Source organism: Meleagris gallopavo, chromosome 10, assembly GCF_905368555.1.
Source record: "Meleagris gallopavo chromosome 10, MGAL_WU_HG_1.1, whole genome shotgun sequence".
NCBI classification, from domain to species: Eukaryota; Metazoa; Chordata; class Aves; order Galliformes; family Phasianidae; genus Meleagris; species Meleagris gallopavo.
This window is the reverse complement of record NC_139413.1, coordinates 24,775,552-24,796,492: the sequence shown is the minus strand read 5'-3', so window position 1 is coordinate 24,796,492 and position 20,941 is coordinate 24,775,552. Positions and strand designations below refer to the sequence as shown.

Here is a 20,941-nt window from a genome sequence, read left to right as displayed (position 1 = left end):
GCACTAAACAACTTCCAGTTTCACTGCATGCGGTCCATGACCTGTCAGTCACATTGGCTGCTTTTACTCCAAGAAAAGAAAGTAGCAAATAATAGTTGTCTGTGGTCCTCATGAGGATTTTTACTATCTTGTTTGTGTAACGAAGCTTCAGACATTCTCCTAGTTTTGCAAGTTATAATAATCCAGGAGGAAGCTGGTGGTTTCCTCCTTTTTCACCGTGGCTTCAAACTTTTTTTTCTTCAAATCTGTAACCATAGCAATTATCTAACATAAAATGGATTATAGGGGGGAAAAAACTGTTAGGAGAGGGCTGTTTAAAATTCAGGTACCACGTTCGAAAGAATTACTGCATTTTGACTTTGATCTATTTTTAATCCAGTAGTTCTGTAAATACTCAAAACTGCCAGTGATATAACAGTGTGTTGAACACAAATGCTCACATATCTGTAGCAATAACTTTTCCCACGTAAGCTAAAATTTTAGCTTCATGCTTGTCGCATTTTCCACCTAGTTGGTACACAGAAATCTGATCTGTGGTTTTTAATCCAAGTGTTTCTGCCCACAGCCTTGATGCACCACAGCAACCATGTAGACAGCAGTCGCTGTTACCAGTGTGTCAAGTTCCTTGTTACTTTGGCTCAGAAGTGAGTAGTATGGGTTTCATTGTTTAATCTTATTCTTGCATTAGACCCCACTGTGACTGTTTAGGCTGCTGCTCTTTCTACTTTTGATCAGCTTTAGCTTCTATTATTGTAATATAAGTGGTGCTTACAGTAGTAGCTGCCTAGCATTAAGACCAAGATAAAGATAAGAAAACTGCCCCAGGTATATGAAATATTGTGATTACTAAATTCTGTTTGCTTGGAAGTTGGCAGATGTCCTGATAAAGCATAGATCTGAAACAAGTGTATCTGTACAGAGGTACTACTTTGTGTAAACTTTTATTGTTCTTGCTAATTTGGTTAATAATAGAATTATCCAGCTTAAGTCAACATGCAAAAGGCAGCAGCATAAAGAAATATATGTGGATTGTTATTTTTTTTTTTTTTTCCCTTTGCAAGAGTGCCTTGTTCATTAATAATGAAACTCATTTCAATTTCCAAGGTGCCCTACTGCAAAAGATTATTTCAAGGAGAATTCCCACCACTGGAGTTGGGCTGTGCAGTGGCTACAGAAAAAGGTAGTTTGGCTGTAACTGTATGGAGAAACATCACTTTATTTACAGCGAGAATTATAAAACCTCCATTCTCTATTTGAATCTTAAGTTGATTTAAGACAAAAAAAACAAACTATTTTTTTTTTACAATGAGGGCTTGGATGAAGTTAAACCTGATACATGCAAGAACTTTGGTAAGCCATCATATGTTTTAGGCTTAGCTGTTTGTGCAATAAGTGTAACTGAGTGGAAATGGTCATAATGATTATTGTTCTTTGTCATGTGGGAAGCTTTCAGTGCCACTATATTCCTGTTAGACTTCTTTTCATTGGAGGAGTGAATTTCTTACAGCATCATCTAAGCTTTGCACAGAACACAGCTTTTGACATGTACAGCTTTTTGTTTTGTCAGTAGGATGTTCGCAGTGCAGCTGGCACTTGTTGCCACTCTTCTCTTGAACTGACAGCTCTGGATAGTTCTGTGCCTATTTTTACAAAGTACTGGCTTCTGAAAACGCTTGTTGAATATCTGGATCCACTGCTCTTCAGCTGGATAACCTGCAGTCATGTCGCTGGCAGACAGAAGGAGCTGATGACTAGGTTTCAGCTGAGGGGCAGTAGTCTCTGAAACTGCTCTTGGCTGCATCAGAAGGCTGTATCTCAGCTCTCCAGCTTGTTGACGGATTCAGGAAGCTTATTCTAGACTTGTTAAGTCTACCTGTCATCACAAGTATATAAGACCTTACACGTGTAAAGCTCATACTGCTATTCTGTAGCTTTCTTGGTTTTTTTATGCCTCTTTTTAATGCACTTTTTAATGCAGATGTCTGAACATTACTGGGCACCTCAGAGTAACGTTTCCAATGAAACATCAACTGCAAAAACCTTCCAGCGCACTATTTCAGCACAGGTATGTGTGTCAGTCCTGGGAGATGGTATTAAGCTTGATTTATTTCCCCTCTCACTTTTCAGTTAGCAGCTATAGTTTTAGCAGCTTTACCATATTCCACTGTACTTCACACCATTCCTACCTGACAAACCTATATCTTGTGGCTGTTTCTGTAGAAATTAATCCATACAATTATCTTGTCACCTCCTAACAGGACACACTTGCCTATGCCACAGCCTTGTTGAATGAAAAAGATCAGTCTGGAAGCAGTAATGGGTCAGAAAGTAGCCCAGCCAATGAGAATGGAGACAGACATCTACAGCAGGTAACAATTAAATAAGGGCATATTTATTGTCTGTTGCATTGCTCAACTTGTTTCTAGAGTTTGGGTCAGAACCATCACTGAATGTAATCACAATAATTGTGTGCCTGATGAAAAATAAATAACGTACCATATCTTTCTCTCCCCACCCCTTGTGTGTGTTGAAAGGGCTCCGAGTCTCCTATGATGATTGGTGAGACTAAAAGTGACCTTGATGATGTTGACCCATAAAAGGATACCCGTGAACCCAAGAGCAGATCAACTCAAACATTTAATGCCTGGTACCTGTTGAAACCTAGAGTCCTATTGCTTATGCTATTACAAGAGTCTGGAAGAGAAGGATCTATGGCAATGCTGGAGAAGGTTGTTTCCCTGAAAGCTAAAAGCATTTCTTAGCCACGAAGGCTTCAGATTGACAAATGCTCTAGAAAACTGCATCTTCACCTGCAGTAGCTTGTGACAGTCCAGACACCAACAACATTTTTGTCAAGAAGATTTTATCAAATACACAAACGCTAGTGGTTGAATTTTTATGTGAACATTAAATGAGTGAATGTAAAACTGTTGCTTTTCTGTGATGCTGCAAAAAAAAAAAATTCTTTTGGTTTTTATACAGAGAAAAACCAGACTGCCCTTATGTATGGAGGGCAAATTTTTAATCTTTCTGATATTGAATAGGAATATTCAAATTTCTGTATAAAGATGTGTGATGACTTACATTTCATTGTAAAATATTAGTTAAAGAATCAGTTTACATAAGGACTTCTGTATTTAATATGTCTCCCTGCTCATTTGTAAAGCTCTTTAATGGAAGGATCGGTAAGATTGCTCTGCAAAGGAGAGTAGTTCCTTACAGAAAGGTTTGGTCATGGAGCTTCTAGCATGGCTTGTCTTTTTGGTACCCTTCCAAAAACCACAGGCAGTCAGGAAGGGCCGTAAAAGAAAAACGTTCTCAAGGTATGCAAGTGTTTATGAAAGGATGCTGGTGGATTTAAAAAATAATAATTAAAAAAAAAAAAAAGTAGTTTAAAAGAAAAGAAGCACTTTAAAATGGATTTCTGTTGCAGTTTTAGTCATGAAATTTTTTACTTTTGGAGACATATTGAATCAAACGTAGTCTCAATCCTGTGACCTGCAATCACTTGCTTATGCTTTCAAATTACTGAGAAAGTTAGTATTGGTTGTACATGATGAATAATTCCTTGATTGAGTTTGGGGACACTGTCGTGCAGATTTTATTAAGCAATTTTAACACGGGGAAAGAGTGATTTGGCTTTGTTTATATTTTCACTTGACCAGACAACATTTAAAATATCACAGCTCTTTTGATTTGCTCGTAAACAACTGGAAGGCAGTTGGGATGATTTGAGCACGGTTTTGTTTTCCATATCAAATTTAGTTCAGTGACTTCTGGTTCTGGATACTTTTGTGCCAACTAACTTCATACTTTGTACATTTTGCGTTTGTCACATTTTCTGCACTGCTTTTTGCCTTTATTTATGGATTCTGCCTTACTTTAAAAATTATGTAAACAAACATGCACAGAAATGGGAGGGCATCTCAAGGAGTGCCTGGGCACCTCCAGAATAGACAAATTTGCCAAGTTAAAGGCACAACCAGCCAAAAAGTGCCTTTTTTTCTTTCTACAGACTGTTGCTGAACCAAGAAGCAGCAGACAGCTTTTCACTGTTGTGCACTAATATTGAAATTAACCAGTCATTTCACTGTTGGAAGCAAACATCTGATATGATTTCAGCTGTACAGCTTTATAACTTATTGCGGGTTAAGAGAAACTTGTCGTAAATTGTGTGTGCAAAGATGCAAGGGTGGCATTGTAGTGAATATCTCACTCTGTTGGTTGATTTTTTATTTTTTTTTTCCAAACAATGTCTTCACAGACACGTGGCAAAGTTAGCATTTTATAAATGTTTCTGATAATGTGCTGGGACATTTTAAATGTGTGACGTTTTAAATTAATTTTGAATAAATCATTTCTTACAGATCCCCTTTCTTTCTTCCCCCATCCCCAATACTTCGTAATGGGCCATAAATCTTCACAAATAGTCAGTACACAGTGGTGATGGTGATGGAGGAAGCTGGTAACGTTCCTATGGGTTGGCACCACTTCTCACTTCAGGTTCCTGTTATTTCCTATGGAAACAACGTCCTCGATTACTGCATGCCCAGAGAAGCACTGATGGGAGAACTGCATCAGGATGGCTCATCACCACTGTATACTTGAAACCAATACAAACTTTTTCATGGTTCTGCTCACGCTTGTACAAAGTCGATGGTTTTAATTTGCAATAAGATGATACTCAGTCAATTATTTTGGTTTCCAGCTGCTGTCATTTGAACCTGCTGAAGATTATTTTTTTGGAAAATAGAGTTCAACAAAACTAGTTTTTGTGTAAATTGTGATGCATTTCTATGTTGTAATTTTTACTGCCAATCTTTTTGGATGAAAATGTTTTTATACAGCTTACATGATGTTCAGTGAAGAGCAGCCACAGCCTGCCTGTGAGCATTTGGGGAGATACTGTCCAATCAATACATGAACATGTGGCACTGGAAAAATAGGCAGTCTTGATAAACAGTCTTGGGATTCCTGGTCAATGGAATAAAGTTATTCCTTTCACAGAAAACTAGTGTAATCTTTAGACTGTGCAACACACTGTCTTGTTTTGTGGATCTTCTTCAAAGTTCTTCATCTGGTCTTCTGGATAATGAGCTCTGAGAGGTTATCTTGCTGACTGGCACCTGCCAGGAGCAAACAGCCTCACACTGGACATGTTCTGGTGTCTGTGAGATCGTATCTGTCTGCAGTTCCTTTTCCTGACCTTACCTGAATGATTTACCCTAGCTCTGCTTGCAGTGGTGGATTAGACTGGCTTCTGTGTGCCTCATAGCAAGATGAGCAGATCTGTTGGTGCCCAGTGCAGAGAGCTGTGCTGCTATCCCCATCACCTTTCTGCTTTCCTTTGCAAGCAAAGCTAGAGGCCTCAGGACATGTGTAAGCACAAGGGCTTGTGTTTCAAGCATCACCCAGCCTGCAGCCTCCATTGGCAGTGTTTGCTCTGGAGGAGGACTGGGTATCAAGTACATGTGCTGCTTCTTGGGCTGATAAAACTGCCTCAGGTGCCCTTAGGTAACAGGATCCCTCAGGTTTACCTTTCTGGCTTTTTTATTTTCTTTTCAGTTTGATCCCCAGAACAAACAAAATTAGTTTTTCTGCTTACCTGCACACAGATACTGAGCAAGGGCTGATCTTCCCATATCATTTCCCTTCACTGATCTCAAGGGTGTGAACTGAGCCATGAGAGCTGTGCTGGACTCACTGCCATGTGAGCATCCCCATGGCTTCTGCCTGGAGCAGTGGAGGAGAAGTGGTTATGGCCCCATGAGTACCTTCAGTCTGCTGGAAATTGCCAGCTGCGTCAGGGCTTTCTGTAAGCTCTCAGCTAACAGCCCTCTCTTTCTTCCCTGTGTGAAGATTGAAGCTGATAAAACTATGGGTTGTGATTATCTACGTGTGTTATGTAATTACATGTTTCAATTAGGGTTGGGCTATTGCCATCTTCTAACCTTTCCAAGCAGCGCTTCCTACCTGGTGTCCTGGTGCCAGTTAAAGCTGGAGGAGTGCCTCGTGTCGGTACCAATGGGGGAAAATGCACCTAAAGCTTGACAGATCCACCTGTACCTGCATTGTCAAGCTTTATTTTTAAAGCTGTCCTCAACACAGCACCAAACAAGTCATATATTCCAGTAACAGGGAGCTGCTGCTTCCTGAGCCCTGCGCTCACCTTCTGGCCTCGGACCTTGCTGCGTGCCACCCGGAGTTCATGGCAACAGCACCAAGGACGTGTTTCCTGAAGCTGGGTGATGTTTCCACAACTTGAAGCTCTTGCATTCCAATGCTGTTTTAGAAACAAACTTGGCTGTGTCACTAACAAAGCAGAGCTCAGAGACAGCGTTCCAGCTCTTCCCTGGACCCTTTACCCCTGGGGATGGACAGAAATCAGAGCGTGGCTCGTATCTGTTAAGTGCTGCTCTAGGAATTTTATTTTTAGAAGACATTTATAAAAAGGTTTATTTATAAAACTCCAAATAAATATTGAAAGTACAAACGGAAGTGCCACAAAAGACGGTTCTTTTTTTCAATAAGGAAGTTCAGCTGGGTCTGTTTGCAGCTGCGGAAGGGAACAGTTACAGCAGTGTGGAACACCAGCAGGTCCTCCAGCAACAAAAACCACGCTAATGGAGCAGCAGCTGATTCCGTAGCATTGCAAGCTAAAATCTAATTAAATAAGCAGAATTAAAATTAGGAGCTTTGCAGTGGCTGAAAAGTGAAGAAATCTTCCAGGTACCTGAGTAGGCAATTTTCAAACCACCCGAAAATGACTCAACTTTGTTGCATCAGTTAGCTGAAACTTAAGGACAGAAGGGAGCTTTGTTGGTATAGAGGTAGGAGCTGTGTGGTAACACGAACAGCCTGTACAGTCACTGTATGTACAGGAATGAGGTGGGGAAATGGTGGCAGGGCCAGCAAGCTGCCTATGCTGGGGGTCAGGGCTGGGGCTCAGCCAGGCTGTGATGGGCGCCGTGGCATGGCCGTGCCCTGCCATCTACTGCTGGCTCCGGCAACAAATGGCGACAGCCTTGGGTGCGTGGCTGCCAGGAGTGCTGGCTGCAACACAGGTGTCATCCACAGCGTAGGACCCCAAGGTGCCAGGGCCCTGCGAGTGAGCACTGCAGCCTGTCAACGTCCAGCCAGCATCACAGGACACCGTCACCTGCAAGGAGAAGGATGGATAGGCACCCACATCTGGACGAGGTGGCAGCCATGCAGTGTCACTCCGTACCTTCTCTGCAGAGCCCTGGGGCGTCAGCTCCTTCACGCGGCACTCCAGCAGGGCAGCAGGGCAGCAGGATGCATGCGCTGTGCCCTGCAGCCTTGTCATACAGCCACCAGGCCTGCTGCCCAGCCCCAGCACGGGCCTGCCGCCGTCACCCAGCACAGCCACAGAGGAGTGGAAGCTGCAGCCTGCACAGAGATGGGATGTGGGAGCAGCACTCAGGGATGTCCCCACCGAGCTCCACGCCCCAAGGGCCCATAGCCGTGTTATGAAGTGTTACCAGTCAGCACGTGGTCCTGCAAGGAGCAGCCAGCCACACCATCGCCCTGTGAGCTGGCGCTGAGCCGGCACTGGGTGTGGGGCCACGTGCAGCACCTGGCGATGGCGTAGACCCCTCGGCCCTCAAAGGCGCTGTGGGCCACGCACTGCTTCTGCCCCTCCTTGTCCTGCGACCGAGAGCATGGCGTCACTGGCACACACCTCACAGATGACATTTTTGGGCCACCTTGTGCCTCACCTCCATGCGCTCGCCCAGCCGCCGGCCGCTGTGTGAGAAGCTGGAGCAGCCCAGCAGCTCCTCGGTGCCGGCACAGCGAGCCACGGCTGTGGCATGTCCGGTGGGCCCTGAGCGTGCCGACCACACCGAGCGGCATAGCAGCTCCTTATCTGCAACGGGGTGAGAGGTGTCAGTGCAGGGCCCGCAGCACGTTTCAGGCACTGCCAGCCGCCAGCCCTCACCTGGGCCCAGCTGAGCAGGCAGCCCCACCACACTGCTGGGTGTCTGCAGCTGCTGCTCCTCGGGGAACCAGGCCTTGCTGACAACATTCTTGGTGGCCAAGTGCAGGAGGCGCTGCCGCAGCTCTGCCACACTGAAGTGGGACTCGGCACTGAGCAGCATGGCCGCAATGCCTGCGGGAGCCGAGGGGATGCAGTGAGAAGTGAGGAAAGCCAAAGAGACGCAGGCGCACCACGATGGTGGGCTGGGGTCCCTAAGGCTGCCCGCTGTGACGGGACTGAGAGGGGACAACAGGATCAAGGGAAGCAACAGGCAAGAGGAACTCACTGAGACCCATCGTCTAGGTGCACCCGAATAATCTAATCTCTTCTCCTGGGTAACAGTGATAGGATGAGAGGTAATGGCCTTAAGTTGTGCCAGAGGAGCTTCAGGCTGAGTACTGGGAAAAATTTATTCTCCAAAAGAACAGTGGTGCAGTGGAACAGGGTGCCCAGGAAGTGGAGGAGTCACCATTCCTATAGGTGTTCCAGAACCATGGAAATGTGGTACTGAGGGATGTGGGCAGTGGGCATGGTGGAGTGGGATTGGCTTGGGGATCTTACAGGTCTTTTCCAGCCTTAATGATTCTATGGTTCTATGAGTTGGAAAGGGTCAGAGGTGCTATACTCCAAATACAACATCTTCCATTCAGTTTTGGTGCAAACACATCCCACCCTGAGCCACAAGAGACCCTGCAAACCTCTCACCTGCCACGTGTGCAGCTGCCTGCGACGTGCCGCTCTGCGCGGTGAAGCAGGTGCTGCAATCACTGGAGGCACCGATGATGTCGTCCCCTGGGGCAAACAGGTCGACACAGCGGCCAAAGTTGGTGCCCAGCGTGCCGATGGAGGCCGGCTGGTCCTCACGGTTAGTGGCCCCAACTGTGATCACCTGGAGGGGCAATGACAAAGGGGGGTGCGGATGGCTTAGCGTGTGCACCAGCATGTTCCCATGTGACCCCACAGCCTGGGAACCCCCCTGCCCATACCTCCGGCTCAGACGCAGGTGAATACAGGCAGGCATCATCCTTGTAGTTCCCAGCAGCCACAACAACCACCGCCCCCATCTGCACCATCCTCCGGCAGCCGGCGTTCAGCACACGGCTGTGGGCACCAGCGAAGGGCAGCAGCACCACCAACAGCGGGCTGGGCTGAGCCTCCAGCAACGCCCCGACAAATTCCAGGCCTGCGGGATGGGCCAAGGGATGGGGCTGATGGTAGGGCAGGGTTGAGGTGAGCAGGGCGGGCTGCTCCCTCTCCCAGTTGGGCACTCACCGATGAGCGTCCCGCTGATGGTTCCCTTCCCCTGGCAGTTCAGCACACGGAGGCTGTGGATGTGTGTGCCTCTGGCCACGCCGGCATCGCGCCCACTCAGCACCCCGGCCATGTGGGTCCCGTGGCTGTCACATTTGCTGGCCTGGAGCGGGGATGGCTTTATGCCCTGATGCATTGCAGAAAGGGGGGGGGGTTAAGCACCAGGTTTTCCACGCAACCATAGGCTCACCTGCTTGTGGAAGCGGCTGCTGTCCTCCTCAGGGATATTCTGGAAGTCAGTGATGAACACCCTGCCTGCAATCTCCCGGTGGGTGCTCTGCACGCTGGTGTCCAGCAGGTAGATCTGCACCTTGTCACCTTTATCTGCCCAGGGAAAAGACAACAAACCATCAGCACGGTGCTCCCAAAATGGGGACAGGAGCCCCAGAGCTGCCACACTAAGGGCTGGAACCCCCTGTGCTCACTGGGAGGGCTGTAGGTGCCTGTGCCGGGCAGTGGTGGTACGATCCTGCCCAGGTTCCAGGGGATGCTCTGTGCAAAGACGTACGCATCCTCCTCTACATAGTCCACACGTGGAAGCCTCAGTGCCTGTGGGGAAGCACAACGCATCCTTCTCAGCTCCCCACAGCTTGGATTGCATCCAAAGGTAGCCAAAGGCTGGGCAAAGCCTTTGGCCAATCTCCAGGGGATGGAGATGCCAAGATGCAACCCATAGCAGCTCAGCAGGATGACCTTAGTGCTCCTTTCCAACACGCACTGCTCACACCGTTATCCCCACGCTCATACCACGTCCAGGACGTCGCTGCTCATCTTAACCAGGAAGGCTGGCAGCAGGCTGAAGACGTGCAGCAGCTCACTCGGGTACCCGCGCCGTGCCGCCCGCACCCGCAGCGCCCGCGCCGTGCCGCGCACCTCGGCCTCACCGCTGCCCGCCCGCAGCAGCACCACGTAGCGCCCGGGCAGCCGCCACGCCGCCTGCGGGGAGGGAGACACGCACGAGCACTCGCCTGGCTGCGGGGAGCCGCACAACCCCCCGATCCCCCCTTCCGTCCCGCTGCTCACCTTGGCGGCCCGATGGAAAGCGGCGGGCCTCGACGGGGCGGCCCCGAAGGCGGTCGCCGCATCGTCGGCTGCGCTCTGGGTCAGCGCCGGCTCCGCCACAGCCAGCAGCAGCAGCAGCAGCGCCCGGGGGTCCATGGCACCGCCGCACCGACGGAGCTGGGAACGGCGGAGCCGATGCGCACCGCGGTTCTGCCCGGCGCGGATCACGCCGTCGTGACCACCGGGACGCGTTAACCATTAACAGGGAGCCCCGGGGCGGGCAGCGGGCAGCCGGACCCCCCTCGCCGTGCAGCGTGCAGCTCCCCCCGGCCCTGCCCGGACGGCGAGCAAATATGACCGCTTTTACCCTTGCGAACCCAAATGCCCCCGAGAGCCCCCGCTCCTCCGTGCGTCTCGCTGCCTTCGTTCGGCGCTGAGTGTCGTGAAATCCTCTAATCCCATTCGGGCATTCCTCGCTGAGCCGTCACACGCCGCCAATACGAGATCTCTCCTTTTTCTGGCGCTGCTCTCACCCTTCTGTCCCCACCTCCCTCCCGCGCTGCCCCGGGTCTCCCCCCGGATCTGGGGAAAACGGGAAATGGAACCCCCCGTGGGGACCGCGATCCGCAGGGACATCCCCAGAGCTCTGCGGGAGGAGGGGAGATGGGGGTTGGCAATGGGAAAAATAATCATAGTAATGTATCGATACGAAAAAAAAAATTAAGGGGGGGTGGAGGAAAGAGGAATTCTTGCAGAAATCAGATCTGGTTCATAGGAGGGGGAAAAAAAAAAAAAGAAAGAAAGAAAAGAGAACTGCATTTCAACTGAATCCTTCGAAGGAAAGGATTCTGTTCTCACAAGAACCGTGATGTTTCAGCAACGGCTTACGGAAAGAAATTGCAGCAGGCTCTGCACCAGCCGGGAATCGAACCCGGGTCGCAAGAATGGGAATCTTGCATGATACCACTACACCACTGGTGCTGCGCAAATTGCAGGGTGCACCCCATTAGCAGCTGCATAGAGGGTGATGGAGGTTTTTACTTTGAATATCAGGAGAAGCATCTACCAAGGAAGGGAGTGATGCAGTGGCACAGGGAGCGAGGTGGTCACCATCCCTGGGGATGTTCCAGAGCCCTGGAGATGAGGCACTGAGGGATGTGGGCAGTGGGTATGGGTGGGTGGGGTGGGTTTGGGGATCTCAGAGCTCTTTTCCAGCCTGAATGGTTCTGTGATGCTATGAATGTCCCTGCCATGTGAGATGGGAAAAGTGCTCTATGGGATCCTGAAGGTGAGCTGTGTGGCAGCCAGGCTCCAGGAAGGACGTGGGCACACACTGGGCAGTGCTCCCCAGCCCCGCTGCTGCTGCAGTGTTTAGCCAACAGCTCGGCGCTCCCCGCCCTGCCGGTGGCACAAACACTGAGTGTGTGGAGCTGCCACCTGGCCCTTGTCACCTTGCAGAGGTGTGAGTGAAGGGCAGGGCAGTGCTGGGATGGGTGCTGGGGTCACAAGGGCCCCGGGAGGGGATGTTTCTTGTGCTGGGAGCGGCCGGCATCCTTGGTCCACTGCATGTGGGCTGCAGGAAGCCAATGGGCCGGAGTCACCTCCAGCAAAATGACTCAAAACAAGTGCCCAAGGTTGGCAACACACAGCCCCGGGCTTTGGGCTCTGCCAGACCCCCCCACGAACCCCCAGGAGCCATTCCCAATGCAGGAGATGGGGAACACCCCATTGTCCGTTGACAAATAGAGCATTCCAGGGCGCAAACAAGGAAGATCTCAGCTGCGGGAGTCTCAGAATCCAGCTTTAATTCCAGGGAGGCTTTGATAAATAGAAAAACTGCTGACATCTCATCCCTACACAACCCATGGGATTGGAGCACTGCTGCTTACCTACACAGCCCGGCACAGCCCGGCTGCTTCCCGGCACATCCTTGTCGCTGGCATTTGGGCTTCCCTGTGCCCATCCCAGTGCTTCCATGGTGCCAGGACTGCACTTTGGGTGTCCCCTCCATGCAGCAACAGTCCCCATGGGGACATCATTTTTCAGGCTCAAAGAGGTGGTCGCTGTCCTCGAGCAGAATGTCTGACCCCTCTCCCAGCCCATAGTAGAGATCATTCACCTTCCTGCTGGCTTTTCGTGGGGAGCCGGGGTGCTCTCCCTGTCCAGAGCAGCCTTGGGGTGATGAGGGGCTGTCAGGCACAGAGCTTTCCAGTGAGGCCGTGTCCATGTCCTCCAGGAGGGACACCAGTGGTGCAGGGCCTAGGGGCGGCTGGGAGGGGCTGTAGGGACAGATTGGGGTGACAGTGACAGTGGGGTCAGCAGGATGCTCCCCTGGGCTGCCTGCTCGCCCAGCTCTGATATCAGCAGGGTAAATAATTTGGCACCGAGGTTCAACCCCCCCAGCATGCATCTGACTCCATGCCCATGCGTACCACGTACCAGCTGCCAGGCTCCAGCTGCGGGGCTGCCTCCTGGGGGGGTTCTTGGGGTCCCCCCGACTCTTGGTGCACCTCTGCCTTTGCCTGCAGCAGTGCCTGTGAGCAGCTGCGGGGCCGGGGCTGTGCTGATGCCTGGACCTGCTCGTAGGAGGGGAGGCTCTTCTCGAAGGCACTGCTGTAGGGATCCTGCAGGCTGCGGGGTGCAGGGTGTCAGGCAGCTCCCCACGCTGCTGGGAGATGCTGAGGGATGCACACACACCACATGGCTGCCAGGATGTGTGTCCCAGGGGTGGGAGGCACATAGAGACCCACTAAAATCCCCCCAGTTCCTACCTGAGTGTCTCCAGGTTGCCCTTCTCCGGCAGCAGCGTGGCTTTGTGATCTGGAAAATTCTCAGCCTCGGGCTGCACAGGGACAAATGTCACCTGGGGGGAAGAAATGCAGAGTCCAGTAGCTGCCGTCTGCTTGAGAAAAAGTCTGCCTGGAAAAAAGCCCTCTGTGCCAGAGCCACAGACACGGGAGGGACGCTACTACCCTGCCGTGCCCTCTGCCAAGGAGACTGGAGGGTCACAGCCATGCTCAGGGCTTTCCCAGGCTCCCACAACTTGAAGATCCCACTCTGAGCTTCCAAAATCCTCCCCCAAAGCGCCCGGATCCCAGCGAGCCCCCAACCCCAGGACAAAGCCCCCATCCCTCGTGCCCTACCCTGGGGTAGCACTGGCACATGCTCCATGTGACGCCCACGGCGATGAGCAGGATGCCCCCAGCACAGAAGGTGGCGTAGATCTGGGGCTTCTCCACGCTCATGATGAACATCCCCGTCATCACCAGGAAGAAGCCCAGCATGATGAACCCATAGCGAAACGTCTTCTCCTCGGCCATGGGCAGGCAGTGGGAGGGCTGACACCGGGAGCTCCGTGCCGAGCACACCTCTGGGGACGGCAGGAGTGGTTTCTCACTGCGGAGGCTGCCGGGGGCTGGGGATCGGCTGTGAGTGGGGCTGGTCCTGCCCAGGGCTGAGCCAGCCAGTTTTTATGGCTTTGTAATGAATGCAAACAGCAGCCCGCGTTCACACTCCAGTGAAGCTGCCCGACACGTGCCTGGCCAACCTTCCCTGCGGGCACAAGGGAGGGGATGGGGACAGCGAGGTGATGGGACAGCAACAGCAAGATGCTGGCAATACAGGGACTGGGCCACCACAGGTGCTTTCACAGCCTGGGATAAGTAACAGGGTTGTTGAGTGGGGTCAGCCGTTGCAGACTCAGCACTGGGCAAATCCTCAGCCCCCAGGTATTAAATTACATAGATGTGTATATTATATAGCTATAGTGGTGTATAGGTGCGTAGGTGTATAGGTATACATGTGTATAGGTGTACAGATACATTGGTGTGTAGGTGCAGAGGTGTATCGGTATATAGGTCTATGTTTGGCTGTGGCTCTGCAGCCACCCTGCAGCCCTGCAGGGGTTCCTGGGCACTGCTGAGCTCCCCGGGATGCACCCACCCACCCCAGCTGTGGGTTTATCCACTGCACTGCACACAAATGGGGGCTGAGCAACGCCAGATGTCTTTTGCTATGTGAAATGACAAATGCACACGGACACCCTGAGCACACGCGTGAGCAGCTGAGCATTTCTGAACAACGTGAGGCCAGGCGTGGGAAGTCAGTGAGCGTTGGGAGCAAGGCAGGAGAGACAGGTGAGGGTGGGGGGACATGGAGAGGCAGAGGAGGTGTGGAGCAGGGCGGCACGAATATGGGGAAGAAGCAGAACAGAGGCAGCACACACCGTGCTGCACTGCCCACTGCCCCTACTCTCCTTGACACAGCCCAGACCTCTGCTCCCACCCTGCCTGCAGTCCCAGCTGGGATCTGCCCGCTTTCCCCCAGCTCTGCACCACATTCCTCGCTGCAGGTGTATTTCCCAGCTCCTGCTTGGAGTGGGTGAGTGCTGGTGGGACCCTGGGGGGTGGCTATGCTCCATTATAGTGCAATGGGCAATCGCTCACTGCGATTCCTTCATTCAGTCATTCCTTCCCCCTTTGGGGCAGAACCCAGTGTGGGTTGGGCAGGGCAGCCAGTGTGGGTTTCCACATTGAAACACCAAACATTTGCAACCAGAGGTGGTTTTATTAAAAACATGAAGGTTTCCAACATGCCAGCTGCTAACATTGTCCCCTAACGCGTTGCTCAGAATGCAGGACAGCCCCGTGCCACCCACGCTCTCCCCTTGCTGAAGGATGGGGCTCAGTCAGACACCCCGAACACTGATGTTCTCGTAGCTGGGGGGCGGCGTTTCCTGTGGCCCAGCAGGGCTCTGGGTGTCCAACCATGAGGGGCTGGGGCGGAACAAGGCGCTGTCGGAGGAGCTGCGGCGGCGGCCGCTCTGCCAACGCTCATCCTCCTCCTCCTCCTCCTCCTCCAAATCATGATACGGCGGTGGTGTCAGCTCCTCCTTGCTCACCACGGGATGGAGGTACGTGCCATGAGCAGGTCTGCAGGTCAGGGCTTCTTCGTAGGTGGGGATGGCAGTGGCGTCCCAGGAGCTGCGAGGAAGAAGGCACCCAGCAGTGCACACCATCAGTGGGAGCATCTCGGGACCCATCAATGGGAGCACCTCAATGCCAATTGATTGGATCTTCCCAGTGGCCATCAACTGGACTATCTCTGTGCTCAACAGTGGGAGCATTCCAGTGCCCATCAACCAGACCATCACAGTGTTCATCAACCAGACCATCTCAGTGCCCACCAATGGGATCATCCAGCCCCCTGACAACTGGAGCTTTCTACTGCCCCATCAGCCAGAGAATCCTTGAGCATGGGGTCACATGCATGCTAGTGGTGGTACTTGGGCAGGTTTTGCACACCTGGAGACAAGGGGAGACTGTGTCAGCTGCTGCCTGGCAGCAAGAGGGCTAACAGCCATGCAGGAGGACGGGCACCATCACTGAGGCTTTGCAACGAGTAGCATCACCCCATTCCTACTGAGTTGACTGACTTCACCTTGAGGAAGAGGAGATGCAGCCCCACAAGGTGCCACCTCTGGTACCAAGGCCACATGCACCAAGGCTGCAGAGAAGCAGAGGTGGTGGGCTCTCAGTCCCTGTTTTGTGCCATAGTGCTTTTTGTGGGCAGAAGAACATCCTCATAACAACCAAACCCCCACAGCCACCTCTAATGCACAGGGGCTGCTGGGAGCTGAGCAGGCGGTTTGCACGAGCAACCAGGTGAGAGCTGGGCTTTCTTGTCCAATGCAGTCCCAGCCCACCCCACGCCCACCTGGGCCTTCCATGTGCCAGCCCTGCTGCTGCTGCTTCCAGCTGCACTTTGCTGAGCAAACACAACTTGTGTACAGGGAAAACCTCCGTCCAACCTTTGCCCTCCCCATGCAGGATGCCAATGCTCAGCGATGGCTCCTGCTGCAGTGCCAGGGTGATGTCAGGGTGATGCCATGCCATCGCTATGGACGCTGTGCTGGGGACACTGCTCCATTGATATGAAGCGTACCAGAGCCCCAGACGAGCTCACAGAGCCCCAAATACTTGGATGAGCACCAAAAGCCCTGCAGAGCCAGGGACCAACCCCCTGGGTCAGCAATGCGTCTTTGTGCTGCAGTCTCATCCTACTCAATGCCAACCTGAGAATTGGTTTTTTTCCTTTTTTAGTTTTTACTCCATTTTGGTATAGATAGCACAAACCCAGTCATTTTGTAGAGCAGCATAAACTCATCCTGTTCACTAAGGATCATCACAAGCAACGCAACACATTCCCTGCGCACACCAAAGAATGGGTGGCACTGGCCAAGGAGCCGCAGGACATCACACAGCGCCCACACTGTGCATGGGGACGGGGTTGGCCAACACCATTGCCCAGAAAATCACCGCAGCCCTCTGCTCTCTTGCTCTGCACAGACACCCAATGCCCCGCAGGGCTGAAGAGCTGCTGGAGGATGAGCACAGTGCAGGAGCAGCCGGCGTGTGCACGGAAGCAGGGGTTGATGCTAACGCACAATGGCATCCGCTCAGGAGCGGAGCGCAGCAATGGGTTTGAGCAGCTGAGCACGCAGCAGCACCCACACCCACCTGCAGTTCCACTTCTCCGGGGGCTCAGCGGTGAAGTACTGCAGGTCGCGGGGGAAGCGGTACTGATAGCGCCGTGACACCACCCTGGCGTTGGCTTTGACGGACCAGAGCAGCCCGAAGAGGAGCAGGATGCCGCCGATGCCGCAGCAGAAGAAGCTGACGGAGCGCAGCAGCGCGTTGGAGGAGCTGGGCACGGCCTGGGCCTCGCGAAGGGGCAGGAGGTGAGCCCCGCTGCCCACTGCTGTGCCCACCTCCCCGTCGCTCCACCAGGCGAAGCACAGCGTCCCCGTCACCAACAGCACGGCCCCGGTGATGGTGATGCCGTAGCGGAACGAGGCGGCCGCCATCCTTCGGACGTTAGCACGGCTGGGAGGGGAGGAGGCCGAGGTAATGCATGGGAGCTCACGGCCTGCAACACAGGAGAGGGGTGGGAGGGACAAAGGTGTGGAAGAAACCTCCAGGAGGAGAGCTGGGAGCTTTCCAAGGGTCGCACGCTCGAGTGTCCTCTTCTTACTCGATACCCACCGCCTACATAAAATCATAAAATAGCAGAATGGCTGAGGTTGGAAGGGACCTACAGCCCCATCCCAGCTGTGGGCTGGCTGCCCTCAACTCCGACTGCCCCGGGTCCAGCCATGGCTGTGAGCACCTCCAGGAATGGGGCACCGCAGCTCTGGACACAGCTGGGGCCTCCCTGCCTCTGAGGAAAGAACTCCCAGATCCCAGTGTGGACATCAACAGTCCCCATATAAAGCCATTATTATGTCACTTGTCACTTAAACTCACTTAAATGCACATAAATGTGCATAAGAGATGAGACAACACTCCCACCCCAAATGAGAACCCCGGGCAGTCGAGTTACAGGGTGGCTCCAGGGATTGTATGGTTCTTGTCTCTGGGGCTTGCTGCAGACTGCCTCCCCACCTCAGAGGAATGCCAGCTGGGGTTCTGATCAAAGCGAGGCTTATTAGAGGAGGCAGGGAGGGGATGTAAATCTCAGATGTCATCGCTCAGCATTATCAGTGCACATTTTTCTCATCTGAAGCCAGATACAAATTAGCCTCATGGTGACAGTAGGTGCCTGGTGTTGCTACTCAAAACCCTGCATGCCAGGACCAGGGGCTGCACCACGTCTTGCTTTCTCGGGGACAATGGCGAAGGACATCCCCACAAGCCAAGGGATGCTGCTGTGAAACAGGGAAACACACCCAGGAGACTACGTGAGCTTGCCTAGGACAGGTCTTAAGACGCCATGTGAGCAGCTGCTCCCCTGTGCCATACAGCTCAGGTCAGCATGGGAATCCATCCCCACCTCCAATAAAGGCCAGGAACCTGCTGGCTGGACACAGGGCTGGGACCACCAGTCCTGCACTATGCGTGCAACCAAGGGCAGGAGGAGCTGGGTTATGTTGAGCCACTATTTATCAGATGGGCTCACTGCATGGAAAGTGAAATGAATTTGTAGTGAAAGAAGAATGATCTGATCTTATCTACTTCTAATGAAGAAATCCGAGGAGAAAGGAGAGCTGGGAAGTCCACAGGACAGGGAGCACAGATGGTGTGCTCGGCTCTCATCCCACAGCCACAAGCCCAAATTGCTGCCAGCAGCAGCCAGGGCACCCAGCGCCAGCCAGAGGTCACATCTGGGCCTGCCATGAGTCAGAGCTTCACCTCAGAATGAGTGGCTGCCTTTTGAACAGAAAGGAACCAAGCTGACAAGGAGAAGTGCTCTCTCCGTGTTCGGGGCTGGCAGGTTTGGGAGATGCTGCAGTTCCCACCCGGGGGGAAGGGGATTTTCAGCCCCCGCGTTGCACGTATCTGGGAGCGGTGGCAGCCGGGGGAGGAGGAGGAGAGCCTCTGGGAGGTGGCAGATTGACAGCTCAAGAATGAGCCCTTCTCTCCTGACAAAACCCACGGGGCTGAACGCTCCCCCAGCGCGGGGGCGGCCGCTCCACGCTGTCACCACCGCCGCGATCCCCTCGGCAAAATCTCCCTGTCTGCTCTCGACCTGGCACTGCTCTCCCCGAGCATCCTTCTAAGCCCTTTGAACGCACCACGTTAGAAAAAAAGGAGGAAGCATCCGGAGGAGCCCTCATCCCGCCTGCTGTCGGCACATCGGGTCCCGTTGGACCCCCGGCGCACCACCCACAAGGGAGGCTGCCGGATGCCCTTTACGAGCTCCCATCCCCAGCAGCCGAGGCACGCTTGGCTTTGCCCCATCTCCCCCGACCCGCCCTGAACCAGGCGTAGCAGGGAGAAAGATTTGCATGTTGCATGTCCAAACAGACACAGAGGTTAATAGTTTACATAGTTCCAGCGAGATGCTGAGAATAGCAGCCCCCATATAAAGTTATGCAGATGGTGATTCATAGGGTCGACCGAGCGTTGCTCGGAAAAACACTCTTTTCCAGAAAAACGAGAAACGAGAAGCGCTCCGAGCCCCTTCGGACAGCAGGACCCGCCTCCCACCCATCCTTCCACCGCACGACGGAGGACTTTAAGCGAACCGACGTGCCAAGAAGAACGGAGACGCACCAAAACGTCAGCGCCAAATTAAGAAGATTCCTTTCTGCCTCTATCTGAATTTGCCGGCGTTGGTGGTGTTGCGCTGTCAGCAATCAGGGGGTGGCACCGTCCGGACGCACGGCTCTCACCAACTTTCCAGCCGCATCCCATCGCCGTGCTGCCAGCGGGACCCGCGGCGCGCACAGCCCGCCCCGTCCCCGCAGCACGTCGGGGCTCCTCCGGCACAAGCCGCCGTTCCCCCCCAGCCCGGGGAAGAGCCCCGCGGTCCCCGTGCCGTACTCACCCGCCGTCTCCGACCCCGTTCCGCCCGGCGGCTCCCGGAGCTCGGCCCGAGGGGCGGGCGGGGCCGGGCGGGGCGGGGGGCGGGCGGCGGCGGCGGGGCCCCACGGAGCTCCCGGGAGCTGCATCGTGGGCTTCAGGGTCCGCGGTCTCCTAGGGGAGGGGGGGTGGAGGTCGGGGAGGGGGAGCGGCGTTCTCATCCCCGGGGGGTGTGCTCGATGGGCTGGGTTTGTGGGTGTGTCTGAGGATGGGGAGGGCACGGCCCTCGGTGGTCCTTGGGGTGCAGGAGGTGGGGACAGAGCTGCGAGATGAGGAAAGTACAGCCAGTGGGACAAGCTGTGGGCATCACTGCTGTGTGGCTGGGGCTGCAGTACCCTAGGAACCGGTACCAGGAACCTATGGGCGAGATACTGGTACCCTACAGGTGGGACACCAGGAACCTATTTGTGGGTCTCCCCTATAGGTGGGATACATATGGGTGGGTCTCCACTACCCTACAGGTGGGACACCAGGAGCCCGTGGATGAGATACTGGTACCCTATGGGTGAGACACTGGTACCCTATAGGAGGACACTGGTACCCTACAAGTGGGACACCAGGAACTTATGAGTAGGTCTCCACTACCCTATAGGTGGGGACACCAGTAACTTCTGTGTGGGTCCCCACTGCCCTATAGGTGATACACCAACACCCTGCAGGTAGGACATCAGCACCCCATGGGTGAGACACTGGTACCTTACTGGATATCCTACTGGGACACCTGTACCTTATGGGTGGGACATCGCTCTGACACTGGGCTCAGCACCTCCACTTCAGCACAAGGGGATCCCCAGCGCTCTGTGATTTCTGTGGTTCTCCTCTCTTTGTGGAACTCTCCCTCATTCCAGTTGGATCTCCTTGCCGTGCAGCAGCCGTGGGCATAGCTGGATTTTAAACAAGCCAAGGGTGTTCTGATTGAGACTTGTGATGAGCTGCGTGAGTGGCAGCTGGATCAGTGCACGCTCCTATTCCCACAGGTGCAGGCAGATCTCACCAGCAGCTGTCACACCACGCTGTGATTGCTGAGCACCTCCACAAACCGTGAGCTCCAGCTGCATTCATCAACAGAGACATCTTCTGGACACACTTGTGCTGCTGCTGAGCCCTGGGCTGCAGCTCCTCACAGCCTCACAAAGCTGCTGCTCAGCCTCATAGGGCTGCACCACAGCGTGGGCTGCAACAAAGGCAATTGAAAGGGACGAGCAACTGAGCAACATTTATCCCTGATAAGACTAATAGAGTTTCTTCTTGTTGGAACAATGGGGTA

General features: G+C 53.3%; 4 protein-coding genes and 1 non-coding gene across 11 annotated transcripts in view; 1 reads left to right on the top strand and 4 right to left on the bottom strand.

Moving 5' to 3' along the window:
• USP24 (ubiquitin specific peptidase 24) overlaps positions 1–5,011 on the top strand; it is a 59,667-nt gene extending 54,656 nt beyond the window's left edge. For both annotated transcript variants that reach the window (XM_085231230.1, XM_085231231.1), the window contains 5 exons: positions 566–644; positions 1,105–1,180; positions 1,979–2,065; positions 2,259–2,369; positions 2,535–5,011. In XM_085231230.1, the coding sequence (XP_085087356.1) occupies positions 566–644; positions 1,105–1,180; positions 1,979–2,065; positions 2,259–2,369; positions 2,535–2,597 (416 nt within the window). In that variant the 3' untranslated portion in view covers positions 2,598–5,011. The remainder of the gene's footprint in view (positions 1–565; positions 645–1,104; positions 1,181–1,978; positions 2,066–2,258; positions 2,370–2,534) is intronic.
• Positions 5,012–6,405: 1,394 nt separating this feature from the next.
• PCSK9 (proprotein convertase subtilisin/kexin type 9) lies at positions 6,406–11,277 on the bottom strand. 4 transcript variants are annotated; one of them, XM_085231235.1, is made up of 12 exons: positions 10,334–11,277; positions 10,058–10,246; positions 9,736–9,859; positions 9,501–9,634; positions 9,272–9,413; positions 8,986–9,182; positions 8,705–8,888; positions 7,961–8,131; positions 7,740–7,888; positions 7,503–7,668; positions 7,229–7,410; positions 6,406–7,159 (listed from the first exon to the last, which is right to left on the bottom strand). In XM_085231235.1, the coding sequence occupies exons 1-12, from the start codon at positions 10,466–10,468 to the stop codon at positions 6,992–6,994; spliced, it is 1,941 nt and encodes a 646-aa protein (XP_085087361.1). In that variant the 5' UTR covers positions 10,469–11,277; the 3' UTR covers positions 6,406–6,991. The 4 variants fall into 4 exon arrangements, with proteins under 4 accessions (XP_085087361.1, XP_085087359.1, XP_085087360.1 ...); XM_085231233.1 differs by having other exon boundaries at positions 7,740–8,131; XM_085231234.1 differs by having other exon boundaries at positions 6,406–7,410.
• TRNAG-CCC (transfer RNA glycine (anticodon CCC)) lies at positions 11,223–11,293 on the bottom strand. Its single transcript has one exon. It is a non-coding gene; the product is annotated as a tRNA-Gly (tRNA).
• Positions 11,294–12,100: 807 nt separating this feature from the next.
• BSND (barttin CLCNK type accessory subunit beta) lies at positions 12,101–13,785 on the bottom strand. 2 transcript variants are annotated; one of them, XM_085231237.1, is made up of 4 exons: positions 13,456–13,785; positions 13,084–13,175; positions 12,745–12,990; positions 12,101–12,591 (listed from the first exon to the last, which is right to left on the bottom strand). In XM_085231237.1, exons 1-4 carry the CDS (start codon positions 13,630–13,632, stop codon positions 12,348–12,350), a joined length of 759 nt encoding a protein of 252 aa, XP_085087363.1. In that variant the 5' UTR covers positions 13,633–13,785; the 3' UTR covers positions 12,101–12,347. The 2 variants fall into 2 exon arrangements, with proteins under 2 accessions (XP_085087363.1, XP_010714389.1); XM_010716087.3 differs by having other exon boundaries at positions 12,752–12,943; positions 13,456–13,783.
• A 1,073-nt stretch (positions 13,786–14,858) lies between these two features.
• Positions 14,859–19,796, bottom strand: TMEM61 (transmembrane protein 61). 2 transcript variants are annotated; one of them, XM_085231449.1, is made up of 3 exons: positions 19,640–19,796; positions 16,831–17,239; positions 14,859–15,294 (listed from the first exon to the last, which is right to left on the bottom strand). In XM_085231449.1, exons 1-3 carry the CDS (start codon positions 19,761–19,763, stop codon positions 15,000–15,002), a joined length of 828 nt encoding a protein of 275 aa, XP_085087575.1. In that variant the 5' UTR covers positions 19,764–19,796; the 3' UTR covers positions 14,859–14,999. The 2 variants fall into 2 exon arrangements, with proteins under 2 accessions (XP_085087575.1, XP_010714388.1); XM_010716086.3 differs by lacking the exon at positions 19,640–19,796 and adding an exon at positions 19,366–19,633.
• Between the last annotated feature and the right edge of the window lie 1,145 nt (positions 19,797–20,941).

Bases quoted from the DNA above. Each gene is read 5' to 3' on its own strand.
- PCSK9 (XM_085231232.1), bottom strand. From the start codon at position 10,468: ATGGACCCCCGGGCGCTGCTGCTGCTGCTGCTGGCTGTGGCGGAGCCG. The intron at 9,414-9,500 runs GTGAGCCTATGG...TCCCCGCTCCAG, and splicing joins GCAGCCGCTTCCACAAGCAG to GCCAGCAAATGTGACAGCCA. The intron at 7,411-7,502 runs GTAACACTTCAT...ATCTCTGTGCAG, and splicing joins GCAGGACCACGTGCTGACTG to GCTGCAGCTTCCACTCCTCT.
- BSND (XM_085231237.1), bottom strand. From the start codon at position 13,632: ATGGCCGAGGAGAAGACGTTTCGCTATGGGTTCATCATGCTGGGCTTC. The intron at 12,991-13,083 runs GTAGGAACTGGG...TGCATCCCTCAG, and splicing joins GGCAACCTGGAGACACTCAG to CATCTCCCAGCAGCGTGGGG. The intron at 12,592-12,744 runs GTACGCATGGGC...CTGTCCCTACAG, and splicing joins AGCCTGGCAGCTGGTACGTG to CCCCTCCCAGCCGCCCCTAG.
- TMEM61 (XM_085231449.1), bottom strand. From the start codon at position 19,763: ATGCAGCTCCCGGGAGCTCCGTGGGGCCCCGCCGCCGCCGCCCGCCCC. The intron at 17,240-19,639 runs GTGAGTACGGCA...CCTGTGTTGCAG, and splicing joins AACGGGGTCGGAGACGGCGG to GCCGTGAGCTCCCATGCATT. The intron at 15,295-16,830 runs GTGGGTGTGGGT...TCTTCCTCGCAG, and splicing joins CCGGAGAAGTGGAACTGCAG to CTCCTGGGACGCCACTGCCA.